The sequence below is a fragment of the Salvelinus sp. IW2-2015 genome, linkage group LG18 (assembly GCF_002910315.2).
Source record: "Salvelinus sp. IW2-2015 linkage group LG18, ASM291031v2, whole genome shotgun sequence".
Classification (NCBI taxonomy): domain Eukaryota; kingdom Metazoa; phylum Chordata; class Actinopteri; order Salmoniformes; family Salmonidae; genus Salvelinus; species Salvelinus sp. IW2-2015.
This window is the reverse complement of record NC_036858.1, coordinates 24540457-24552033: the sequence shown is the minus strand read 5'-3', so window position 1 is coordinate 24552033 and position 11577 is coordinate 24540457. Positions and strand designations below refer to the sequence as shown.

At 40.6% G+C, this 11577-nt stretch overlaps 1 protein-coding gene across 3 annotated transcripts; it reads right to left on the bottom strand.

Moving 5' to 3' along the window:
• Positions 1-2707: 2707 nt before the first annotated feature.
• On the bottom strand, positions 2708-10020 carry znf511 (zinc finger protein 511). Of its 3 annotated transcripts, XM_070448386.1 has the most exons (7): positions 9491-10020; positions 8819-8892; positions 7914-8115; positions 7661-7794; positions 7470-7521; positions 7240-7330; positions 2708-6906 (listed from the first exon to the last, which is right to left on the bottom strand). In XM_070448386.1, exons 1-7 carry the CDS (start codon positions 9689-9691, stop codon positions 6719-6721), a joined length of 942 nt encoding a protein of 313 aa, XP_070304487.1. In that variant the 5' UTR covers positions 9692-10020; the 3' UTR covers positions 2708-6718. The 3 variants fall into 3 exon arrangements, with proteins under 3 accessions (XP_070304487.1, XP_023864221.1, XP_023864222.1); XM_024008453.2 differs by having other exon boundaries at positions 7240-7521; XM_024008454.2 differs by having other exon boundaries at positions 7240-7521; positions 7661-7788.
• Between the last annotated feature and the right edge of the window lie 1557 nt (positions 10021-11577).

Here is an 11577-nt window from a genome sequence, read left to right as displayed (position 1 = left end):
GACATGATTTGGAAAGGCACACACCTGTCTATATAAGGTCCCACAGTTGACAGTGTATGTCCAAAAACCAAGCCAGGAGGTYGAAGGAATCGTCCGTAGAGCTCCGATACATGATTGGGTCGAGGCACAGATCTGGGGAAGGGTACCAAAAAATGTCTGCAGCATTGGAGGTCCCCAAGAACACAGTGGCCTCCATCATTCTTCAATGGAAGAAGTTTGAAACCACCAAAACTCTTCCTAGCGCTGGCCGCCCGGCCAAATTGAGCAATTGGGGGAGAAAGGCTTTGGTCAGGGAGGTGACCAAGAACCCGATGGTCACTCTGACAGAGCTCTAGAGTTCTTCTATGGAGATGGGAGAATCTTCCAGAAGGACAACAATCTCTGCAGCACTCYACCAATCAGGCCTTTATGGTAGTGGCCAGACAGATATTCACACTCCTGAGTCAATACCTTTGTAGAAGCACCTATGGCCACGATTACAGCTTTGGGTCGTCTTGGGTATGTCCATCAGCTTTGTACGTGGATTTGGGGATTTTCTTCCTTGCAGATTTTCTCAAGCTCTGTTAAATTAGATGGGGAGTGGTAGTGAAAAGCAATCTCAAATTTTCCACAGATTTTCAATGAGATTAAAGTCTGGGCCACTCAAGGACCTTCACACTCTCATTCTGAAGCCATTCCTGCGTTGCTTTGGCTGTATGCTTTGGTTCATTGTCCTGTTGGAACGTAATTCTTTACCCCAGTCTAAGATCGTTTGCACCCTAAAGCAGGTTCTCATCAAGAATTTGCCTGTATTTGGCTCCATTCATTGTTTCCTCTATCCTTACCAGTCTACCTGTTCCAGCCACTGAAAAGCATCCCCATAGCATGATGCTGCCACCACCTTGTTCACGGTAGGAATTGTGTTAGAAGAGGGATGAGTTGTGCTTGGTTGTCTCCAGACATAGCACTGCATTAATGCCAAAGAGTCAAATGTTTGTCTCATCAGACAACAGAATCTTTTGGCTTATGGTCTGAGTCTTTTACGTGCCTTTTAGCAACTCCAGGTGTGCTGTCATGTGTCTTTTTCTAAGGAGTGGCTTCCGTCTGGCCACTCTCCCATAAAGCTCAGATTGGTAAAGCGCTGTAGAGACTGTTGTCTTTCTGGCAGGTTCTCAAGTTGTAGTGACTTCTCAGRGATGATCAAAGGAAATTGGATGCACTTGAGCTCAATTTAGAGTATCAGCAATGGGGTGTGAATACTTATGTAAATGAGATGTCTGTATTTCATTTGCAATACATTGCTAAAATTTCTAAAAACATGATTCCACTGTCATTATGGGGTACTGTGTGTAGATGGGTGAGATTTAAAAAAATATTTAATACATTTTGAATTCAGGCTGTAACACAACACACTGTGGATTAAGTCAACAGGTATGAATACTTTCTGAAGGCACTATCATACGAAATGGATTATGGACATCCACAAATTTATACATATATTAATTTGAGTGTCACAGATTTTTGTTTACTATGTTACCTCTACCTCTGAGTCCAGGTTGCAATGTAGGACAGCAGGTATGGGTGGATCCTATTGCTTTTCTGCTCTTCAGTCATGTTATTGTGGTGGCAGGTAGCCTAGTGGTTAGAGCGTTGGGCCAGTAACTAAAAGGCTGCTAGATTGAATCCCCGAGCKGAAGGTAAAAATSTGTTGTTCTGCCCCTGAACAAGGCAGTTAACCCACGGTTCCTAGGCCATCATTGCAAATAAGAATTTGTTCTTAACTGACTTGCCTAGTTAAATAAAGGTTAAATAAAAAAAAAAAAAAAAAAAATTGTGTCCAGTGTGCTGGAGCATCTTTCTTATGATGACCACCTCGGAGGTGGGTCTAAGTCAAACGAAACTAGTTATAAGCTTTAAATCAAGAAATTAGAATAACATCAAAAATGAAAACACAATCTGAGGGTTGTACTGGATCCTTTTGCCCCAAAAAAAGAAAGAAAAGGAAACAGTTTGAATATTTATTAGAAACATAGGACCCTGGGTTAGTACAGTGAGCATTGAGGTATGAAACAATGTAGGCTATACATGACAGGGCAAAAATGTAACAGTAGGCCTTMAACCTAATCTATACTGTACCTAGATGTTTGAAATGAAACAGTGGGCCCCTATTGACCGATGCAATGCCCAATTTGGGGTAAGTGGGGACCCCCAATAGCATTTACCGCAAATTGACCTACTGACATAGCACTCTCTCTGAGGTGAACAACCTCCAGAAGTGATGTAAGGTATATCAAAGCGAGCGCTCTCAGACTTGTCTATCAACCAAAAACGATTGCAATGTTTTCCATTGTAATGACAGGTAAWACATCCTAAACAATCATATTTTCTATGTTCATCAGTTACTGAGACTTCACCTACCACTCTCTCCAATAAGCTTATTCTCACAAGTGCACTTCTGTGGGGAAGACAAAGGGGGCAGCTGATTGACAATTCATTTATTCATGGTTTGAAATCCCATACCAGGGTCATGGCTAGAACCAATACAGCATTTCTCAAACGAATGTCAAAAGGTGACTTTGTTATTAATGTTGCAACCCCTTTTCCTAAACTTAACCTAATTCTCCTAATCTGATGCGTAAGGTTCTAACCTGCTACGAAAAGTAAAATATGTCAAAAGCTGTATCCCATCTTGCATTGACCTAATAACAGACGAAACTCAAGAGACATATCAATCAACATTTCAGCTTTATTAAACAAATTGCATTCGGAAAGTATTCAGACCCGTTGTTCTTTACCACATTGTTACGTTACAGCCTTATTCTAAAATTGTTAAAATCGTTTTTTCCCCCTCACCAATACCTCATAATGACAAAGCAAAAAYAGGTTTAGGGGGAGGGGYCTGGGGGGCAGTTTGGCTATTTGAATAAATTGTTCAGCAGTCTTATGGCTTGGGGGTAGAAGCTATTAAGGAGCCTTTTGGACATAGACTTGGCGCTCAGTTGCGGAAGCAGAGAGAACAACAACAGTCTATGACTTGGGTGACTGGAGTCTGACAATTTTTTGGGCATTCCTCTGACACCGTCTAGTATATACAGAACATCTAATCAAATGGCTACCCAGACTATTTGCAGTGCCCCCCTCCCACCTCTTTACACCKCTGCTACTCTCTGTTGTCATCTATTTATAGTCACTTTAATAACTCTACCTACATGTCCCTCAAATAACCGGTGCCCATTGAATCTGTATCGGTACCCCCCTGTGTATAGTCACGCTATTGTTATTTTACAGCTGCTCTTTAATTACCTGTATCTCTTATTCTTATTCATTTTTTAAAAACTGCATTGTTGGTAAGGGGCTCGTACAGTTGAAGTCAGAAGTTTACATACACCTTAGCCAAATACATTTAAACTGATTTTCACAATTACTGACATTTAATCCTAGTAAAAATTCCCTGTCTTAGGTCAGTTAGGATCACCACTTTATTTTAAGAATGTGAAATGTCAGAATAATAGTAGAGAGAATGATTTATTTCAGCTTTAATTTCTTTCATCACATTCCCAGTGGGTCAGAAGTTTACATACACTCAATTAGTATGTGGTTGCATTTCCTTTAAATTGTTTAATAACTTGGGTCAAACGTTTTGGGTAACCTTCCACAAGCTTCCCACAAATAAGTTGGGTGAATTCTGGCCCATTCCTCCTGACAGAGCTGGTGTACCTGAGTCAGTTTTGTAGGCCTCCTTGCTCACTCATGGTTTTTCAGTTCTGCCCACAAATGTTCTATAGGATTGAGGTCAGGACTTTGTAWTGGCCACTCCAACACCTTGACTTTGTTGTCCTTAAGCCATTTTGCCAAATCATGTCCAATCACCACAAGTAGACTCCAATCAAGTTGTAGAAACATCAAGGATGCTCAATGGAAACAGGATGCACCTGAGCTCAATTTCGAGTCTCATAGCAAAGGGTCTGAATACGTATGTAAATAAGGAATTTCTGTATTTTACAAACCTGTTTTTGTTTTGTCATTATGGGGTAGTGTGTGTATTGATCAGGAAAAAAGTACTTTTATCAATTTTAGAATAAGGCTGTAACGTAACATACTTTCCAAATGCACATCATCATTGACACAATGCAAATATACAGACTGAAAGTGTGGCGAGAGCTCGTCCATCAGCATGACTAGTTTATGTATCTGAAAATGTGTAATTCTACCTAATTCGTTAGCTAGTCTGCTGAGTTTACATGTAACATGGTATTTAGCTTGCTATCTGTCAGTCAATCACAGCTGGCTGAATTTCTTCCAAGTCCTGCGAMGCTACTAGCTACTTTCTCACTTTGAATGCAGCCGGCAAACTGCTTCTCATCGGACGCGGCGGAGGAAGTGATATGTTGACACATGAGAATTATTAGAATAYGGCAAATATTAGTAAATTCTTGCATTCTATCCATGCTGCCCGAGACACAGGTAGGTGGGAGGGCATACAGGMTGTCAACAATTTATTAAATGCGCAATTTGCCTAAATGGTGTGACGTCATTACGTCCAGCTGTTTTTAATTGACACAAGATTGTTAATTAGACACRCACCAATTATCGAATCTGTWTYCTATGCAAACTTTCTAAATGTCGACAAAAACAATTACTGGACAAGTTAATGGAAACATAGCTACTGTTGCCTAGGGTCTTGTTTTCGAGACTACATCAGCAACATGTTGCTGCCGATATTTACTTATAAGTCAATGGTTGCTGATATTGCAGCGCCATCATATGGGAGAATGGCAAAATTGGGCCAATGTAGGCCTAGTCTCCTGGCTTGCCTTTTTCAGCTAAACCTAGGGTGAGCTTCAACTTTATTTGTATGAAGTTGAAGCTCATTTACTGCATTTCTATACAATGTAAAAACGAATATTTGGATTACAAAAACAAGCTACATTTACTCCAACCATTACGTTGGCTGCTGAAGCTTCATTCAACTCAGTCGATAGGGGACTTAACATTTTACAAACGTGTCATAAAGCAATTAGCTGCTCAGCACCAGGATTAAAAACTGTAGTTTAGGTTCATGCTATGTCAAACAGCAGTTACCAAGACATCTACAGCCATCTCCACCTCTGTACTGTTTTGAGAGAAAAGTTTTGCTCTTCACTGCAGCTGCATCCATGTACAGCCAGCCAGGCATACAGCCTTCCCACCCGCTCCGAGGAGTCCACATGGTCTTAAAACATACTCTCTACTACCGCTAAACAGCCTGCCTGTCAGCATGGTCCTAAAGCAAGCCTCTAATAACACTAATCGCAGACCTGACAGCACTGTCAAACTTTTTAGAGTACCAGACGCATGGGGCAAATTGGAGATTCATGTGCTTAGACATTATGGATCACACCTGGTTCAGATCAGTCCTCTGAAGAGATATTTACAGAACATAAATAGATTCATACTGATGAGTACAGAACATATAAAATAAATATATGTTTTGTGGAATTAGCACAGACTGTCTTATGTTTAATCCATTACATGTACAGTGTAGAATGGAGATAAGAAAAACGTTGTAGATAATTAGCACATGCCCCCAAGTTTAGTCTCTATAGTAGAGGAACGCGTTGTCACCTCTCAAACAGGGCCAACCACTAGGGCCAGCTCACAAGTATTGGCTTTTTAGACACGGTTCCTAATCAACACTAAAAGCTAAACCTTTTTTGGAAAAATAAATAAATAAAAATCGCATCGACACAGACCACAAACTGGCTACATAAAGCTTAAGTAGGCTACTGCAAAGGGAATCTGAACACTGTTCGCTAGAAGAGTCCGGTGCTTCAGCCTATCTAAAGGTGCCTATTGTATTTCTTTGCAGCATATACATAATTTCAGATTTTCGAAATTGATCTCAAATCTAGTGCAAAGGCATTTTAGAAGCATTGCCTCTATAGCTAACACCGGACACTCATTAATTCTTCATCGCGCAGTCTTCTAAACTCCCGACTCCATTTAATGCCATGATGTTTATATTTATTTTTGATTATACTTTTGTTGTGCTTTTTGTGACGTGGATCATAGKTAGTCTATCAGGTTGCGTGATCCTCATGTTACGTGGAAAATACAATGAGACGCTGAATTAAATGTATATCACACTCGCACAAATGCGACCAGTTCTTTTTCATATTTGCATTTAATTTCTTTCACTAGCAAATGTGAGTGAACTGCTGGCACTTTAGAGCCCACTGAATGTCCATCTTATGTTCGCTAACTTTAGCTTGAAGCAATTAGTGTTACCTTTCCACAACACAGTCGAAAAGGGATTTGTCCATGTGTTTACCTACAGCTGACAGTCGACAAACTTTGCATCACAACAAAGAGGGGCAGACACGGGGTAGCTACGTCGAGTAATGATGTATTAATCTCCATGTCCGTTGACACAAACTCCGTACATGTCTGTGTGTTGCAGCTCGAGAATCGAGATGTTAGATTTACTCAGTGGATTTATTTTTATGAATTTTGTTTTTACAAAAAAGTTTACAAAAATAAATAATAATCTGTCTGTATTCATTTCTGCGTACTTTTAACTTGGATCTCGTACCTGCTTACATGGACAGAGAATTGCGTAGCTGGTACGCAAAATGCGTGCATATTGGCAGGTCTGTAATCGCTTTTTCCTTTTCAATCTGGATTGGAATGATTTTAGTATCTTATTTTAAATTGGTGTTGAGCTAGCTAGGCTATTACCAGTGCTATAACATTTGACACATTATCTTGAGTTAAACAAACATGATTTATTGTCGAAAATATTATTTTTAAAACACACGCCAGACCAGACCGATGCAAGGGTCGCATCCTGTCTGAGACTCATCACCTTTAAAGATTCTCTAAATCCTCCTGCCACGACCTCTGAACCCTTGGACAGAACCCTGGCCGAAACACACCGTCCTAGGAACCCTGGTGGCACAGAACACAGTCCACTAAACATACACAGTCCGTTCCTGCGAAGTGCACTACCGTGTCCCATGACAGCGGTTGTGTAGATCCAGCTATACCACTCCCATTGTCGTGGGACTTGGCTTCATTTTGCATAGTTWAAAAAAATATAAMAAAAATTGCATAGACTATGTAAAGGCATTGCAGTTCACCAGTCCCACTTGAAATATATTATTCTATATTCATGTGTGCATTCAGGGTCATTGCACATCGACTGTAGGTCTAAGGGAAATACATTAGAATCATGTAGTGCACCATGTAGGAAATAGTGTGCCATTTGAAGTAAATACTGACCTGTAGGAGTGTCTCTCTCTGTTGTGCTGTGGTCTCTGTTGGTTTGTGGTGGGCTGGATGGTGACAGAGGGGATTGGGGCAGTATCATGATCTGTGGACAGCTCTACTGTGTTAATTGGGTTACCGGCAGGGTCCAGGATACCTGGTTCCAGAGAGTGATTTATCTCCATATATTCCTCTTCCTCTGGTTGGTCAGACAACACCTCACACACACCCTTAGGTTCACTCACGCTCATGGACACCTCCATACTTGTGCCTTTCTGCAGCATATTCTTCTTCGCTCTGTAAGAAAGAGGGGAATGTTTTATCCTCTACACACACATACTTCATTCACAGATTTTACCCAGTCCTGAATGCTGAGAGATGACTCATTCTGACACCACCTGTTGGACACAGTGAGAACCCTTGAATTTGTGTTTACATTTTGATATTCTTGATCCTCTTCGCCTTGTCGAACATGAAGTCAGAAGGGTACTTATGGATCTTGATCATATGGTCTTTCCTCTGTTCTCTGGTTCTGTACTTCAAACCACACCCCTCCACTAGACACTGGTACTTGGGGGGGAAAAGAGAGAGTTAGAAACAGTGTGCATAGACTGGTCCAAGTCAAGGCCAGAGTGAGCAACATAGTGAGTGTGTGTGCACGTGCGTTTGTGTGCATGTATGTTAGCTACCATGTCCTGCCTTTCAGCCAGAATACTGAAGAGCGAGTCGTGCCACTCCTGGATGTGGATGTCGAGCAGGCGAGCGGAGGGCAGCGACCTCTGGCAGGAAGAACACACGTGTCTGTGGAGCGTGTTATAGTGATGCTCATAGTCCTCCACAGTACTGAACACCTGGCTACAGCCAGATATATGACACCTGAACTCACACTGCCTGAGAGAAAAAAAGGTGGGGGGGGAGAGAGAAATACGGAAAAGTTAACATGAGGGTTATTCTAATGACTTCAATGCCAAATCTGGTAACCTAACTAAAAACTGTCTGAAGTACTATGTCAGTGTTTCTCCAGATATCACGGGACACAGAAAACAGTCTCATGAATCCCTCCACAATTTAACCGTGAACTAATTTAAACTGCTGATCTGTATTCTGGACACCATGGCACAGAAATAAAAAATAGTTGAATTCAAAAGATACTTTTGGTTCCATGTGAGAAGGCAGAAGCTGAAGATCAGCTCTCTATCAATTAGGCCTAATGCCATTTAGCAGAAACTAGACACTGACAATAAACTTATGTTTTGTGACAGGAAGACATTGAATAATCAAGACTGAGGAAGCCATCATATCTTGAATGTGACTTGTCTTAGCATCTTGCATTTGTGAATGTGACTGCATGTACCCAGAACACTGTGTTAAAGCTGTTACTTCGACCGTGCCTCTGACTTTTTAAAACTTTTTTAAAAAGTCTATCACCTGACTAAGTAAACTTATCTGAAAATACTGCTCTTTAACAGTCATCAGCTATTTGTAACATTATGCCACATACATAATTCTTTCCCATGCCCCACTGTCTTACCATGTGAATGGGTTATACTGTCAAATCTGTTGTCGATCACCATGGTGATGATAATATTGTTACCTGGCTGTAGGTGAGTCATAAGCTGGGCAGGTAGAGAGGTTCTGGAGGTACAGGTGTCTATGTATGTCTCCATCCTAACACACACACACACACACACACACACACACACACACACACACGTCAGTTACACCGCTGTAGCTTATCTGCATGTGACTATAACACTGCTGGTGGTGGTAATGATGGTGTATTACCACACTGTACAAAAATATTTATTGTTTTAGTTATTTTAAACATACATTTTATTACCCCGAACAGCCCATCTTATATAGCATATAATATAATTACTATGGTTACATAAGACAGATGGTTACCCTTCCCCTAACCTTAACTATTTTAGAGTTTAGCCTAGCTAAAGTTAGCCAGCTAGCCACCTAACGTTAACTAGAATCTGACCATATCATACGTTTTGCAAATACTTAAAATATTGAACGTTTGGAAAATTCGTAACATAATAGGAATTTGCTACATATACAAAATGAGTGATGGACATCCACAAATAAATACAATACTACGTTAAATGGACAGAATAATATGAAACGCTCTAAGACCTGGTTGCATTTCCTTATCTGCGGTCATCAAAATGCTAAAGAGAAAATTGGTGAAAACCACAGAACACATAGGCTACATTCAGTTTTTCAGCAGTTATAGATTTAGCAGCAGCAGCTAGATTACCTCAAAGAACTCGTGGTCCTTGTTGAGCAGTATTTGATGTGGAATATAGGTGAACGTTAACTTCGCCTCCCCGTCCTGTGATGTGAACGAACTGAACAAACTCCCCGGTCTAAAGCCCACCTGCAATTTAGGAATTGCGTCGATTCGTAAATCAACCAAATCACTCGCTGTCAAAAGCTGTATCAATTCAGGCGGCAGCATTGTAGCTAGTTTGCGAAAGAGGGTTTTATGTCACTACCAAGTTCTCTGACATTACGAACTGATAAATACGAAAGTGCGTTGTTATGAACGTCATGGACGTGTAATGCCAAGGCACAGTTGCCGCGTTCAAAACAACTGGGAACTCGGAAAATAGGAAGTCAAATAAAGAGAAAGAGGTCCAAGTGGAATTCCGAATTGGATGACGGTACAAAATGATTTTCCCCAGACTGAGTTATTATTCCCGAGCTCCCAGTTGTTTTGAACGCACTGAAGTCGGAGCTTCACGAGTTCCTCGTTCCCAGTTGTTTTGAACGCAGAAAGTGCCTCGGCGTCACACGGCATGACGTTCAAAACGTGCGACAGTTCAACCGTAACCTACTTAGTCTACAACAAACGTTCGTCGTTATCAGTTAGAAATTGACATAAAATATAATTAAAGGTCCGTGTACTTTTTGGCCAATTAATATTTAATATTAGACATGATACAAAACGAGTAAAGGATCGTTCTTTGTTTATTTGATTTGAATATGAAGTCAAACAACACAAACGGTTTAGTTTTTCGTTTTTATTGTTTAAATTAAAGGAAATATTAAATAACGAGAAACTGAATAACGTTAATGGTTTGATTATTCAAATATATTGTTTTTAATTATAAGTTCTGGTTCAACCCATGCACCACACGTTTTGGCCTATTACTAGTTGTGACTTTCTAACAACACAGAAAATTATAAATGGGTTGTCTTCATGATTTTTATCTTACATATTATGTAATCGAATAAACAGATAAAGATTATTTAGGCCTATTGATTCATTTTTGTTTCTCATTCCAATGATGTGATCATTGACAGTCATTGTAGTGGCGAACAGATGTTGGAAGAAGAAGGAAAAGATGGCGGTAGCGGACGCTCATGTGGATCTTGAATCTAATAACGGTGTAATCAAGGAGAATTGTAATATTGTCTAAAATAATGGAAAATGGAGCAAAGTAGCGTACAATGCTGAGAATGTCCCTTCTTACCAAAATTGAAGAATCCATTTGAGATATCCAAACTGGTGGAGAGTCCTGGGTAAAGTGAAGGCTATGAGGGTCACGAGAGGCGGGCTTAATTAAATGTTTTGTACTTCTGAGGATCAGAAGGAACGTGTGTTGCATCTCACCCGATTTGAGAAGTTTGACATGTCGTGTGTGTCTCTTCGGAACAGGGCCCACTCAAGGGGGTAATATCTGGCGTCTCGAGGGAAGTCGATGTTGCAGAGATGATAAATATTCCTGGAATGATTGATGCATGTAAGGTGAATCATGTGGTGAATGAAGAAAAAGTGAAGAGTATGTTCTTTTTTTTTTTTTATGTGCAGTCTCCCTTCTCAAGTGCAGTTGAGGTATATAAACTACAGAGTCAGAGCAGTTATCCCAAAACCAATGCAGTGTGATCACTAAAACTTTTGGACATGTTTCAAGTGTTTGCAGAAGGGAGAAGCCAAGATGTACAAGTTGTGGAAAGGATCATATGTTTTAAAAGTGATGAAAATGTGACATGTTGCAATTGTGGTGGGAACCATGAAGCCACGTCTTTGGAATACCCGACAAAGGTGAAAGAGAATGAGGTGGCCAAAGTCAGGGCTGTCCAGAGAATTTCATATGCAGCAACTTTTAAAAGGGTTGAGGGTTCGAATGGTGCTCCTGAAGAGTCCATGGTGGTGGATAGGCCTTTACTGCAGGGGATGCCTTTCACCAGCAGGACCCAGATATTTTAAAGGTTAAGAAGGTGGACTTTATAGCTATGGTGATTAATGGCACTGCCAAGGTGGAGAGGAAGTCCCAGAAAATAGATATCATTATCGATGCAGCTCCTGAAATACTTCTCAGTGGAGGAGTTGAATGGAGT

Excerpts from the sequence above, each read along its gene's own strand:
- znf511 (XM_024008453.2), bottom strand. The coding sequence starts at position 9,691 with ATGCTGCCGCCTGAATTGATACAGCTTTTGACAGCGAGTGATTTGGTT. Across the intron at positions 7,522-7,660 it reads AGGATCAAGAATATCAAAAT|AGCGAAGAAGAATATGCTGC; the intron begins GTAAACACAAAT and ends TCTTTCTTACAG. Across the intron at positions 6,907-7,239 it reads AGAGAGAGACACTCCTACAG|GGTTCCTAGGACGGTGTGTT; the intron begins GTCAGTATTTAC and ends CTGTGCCACCAG.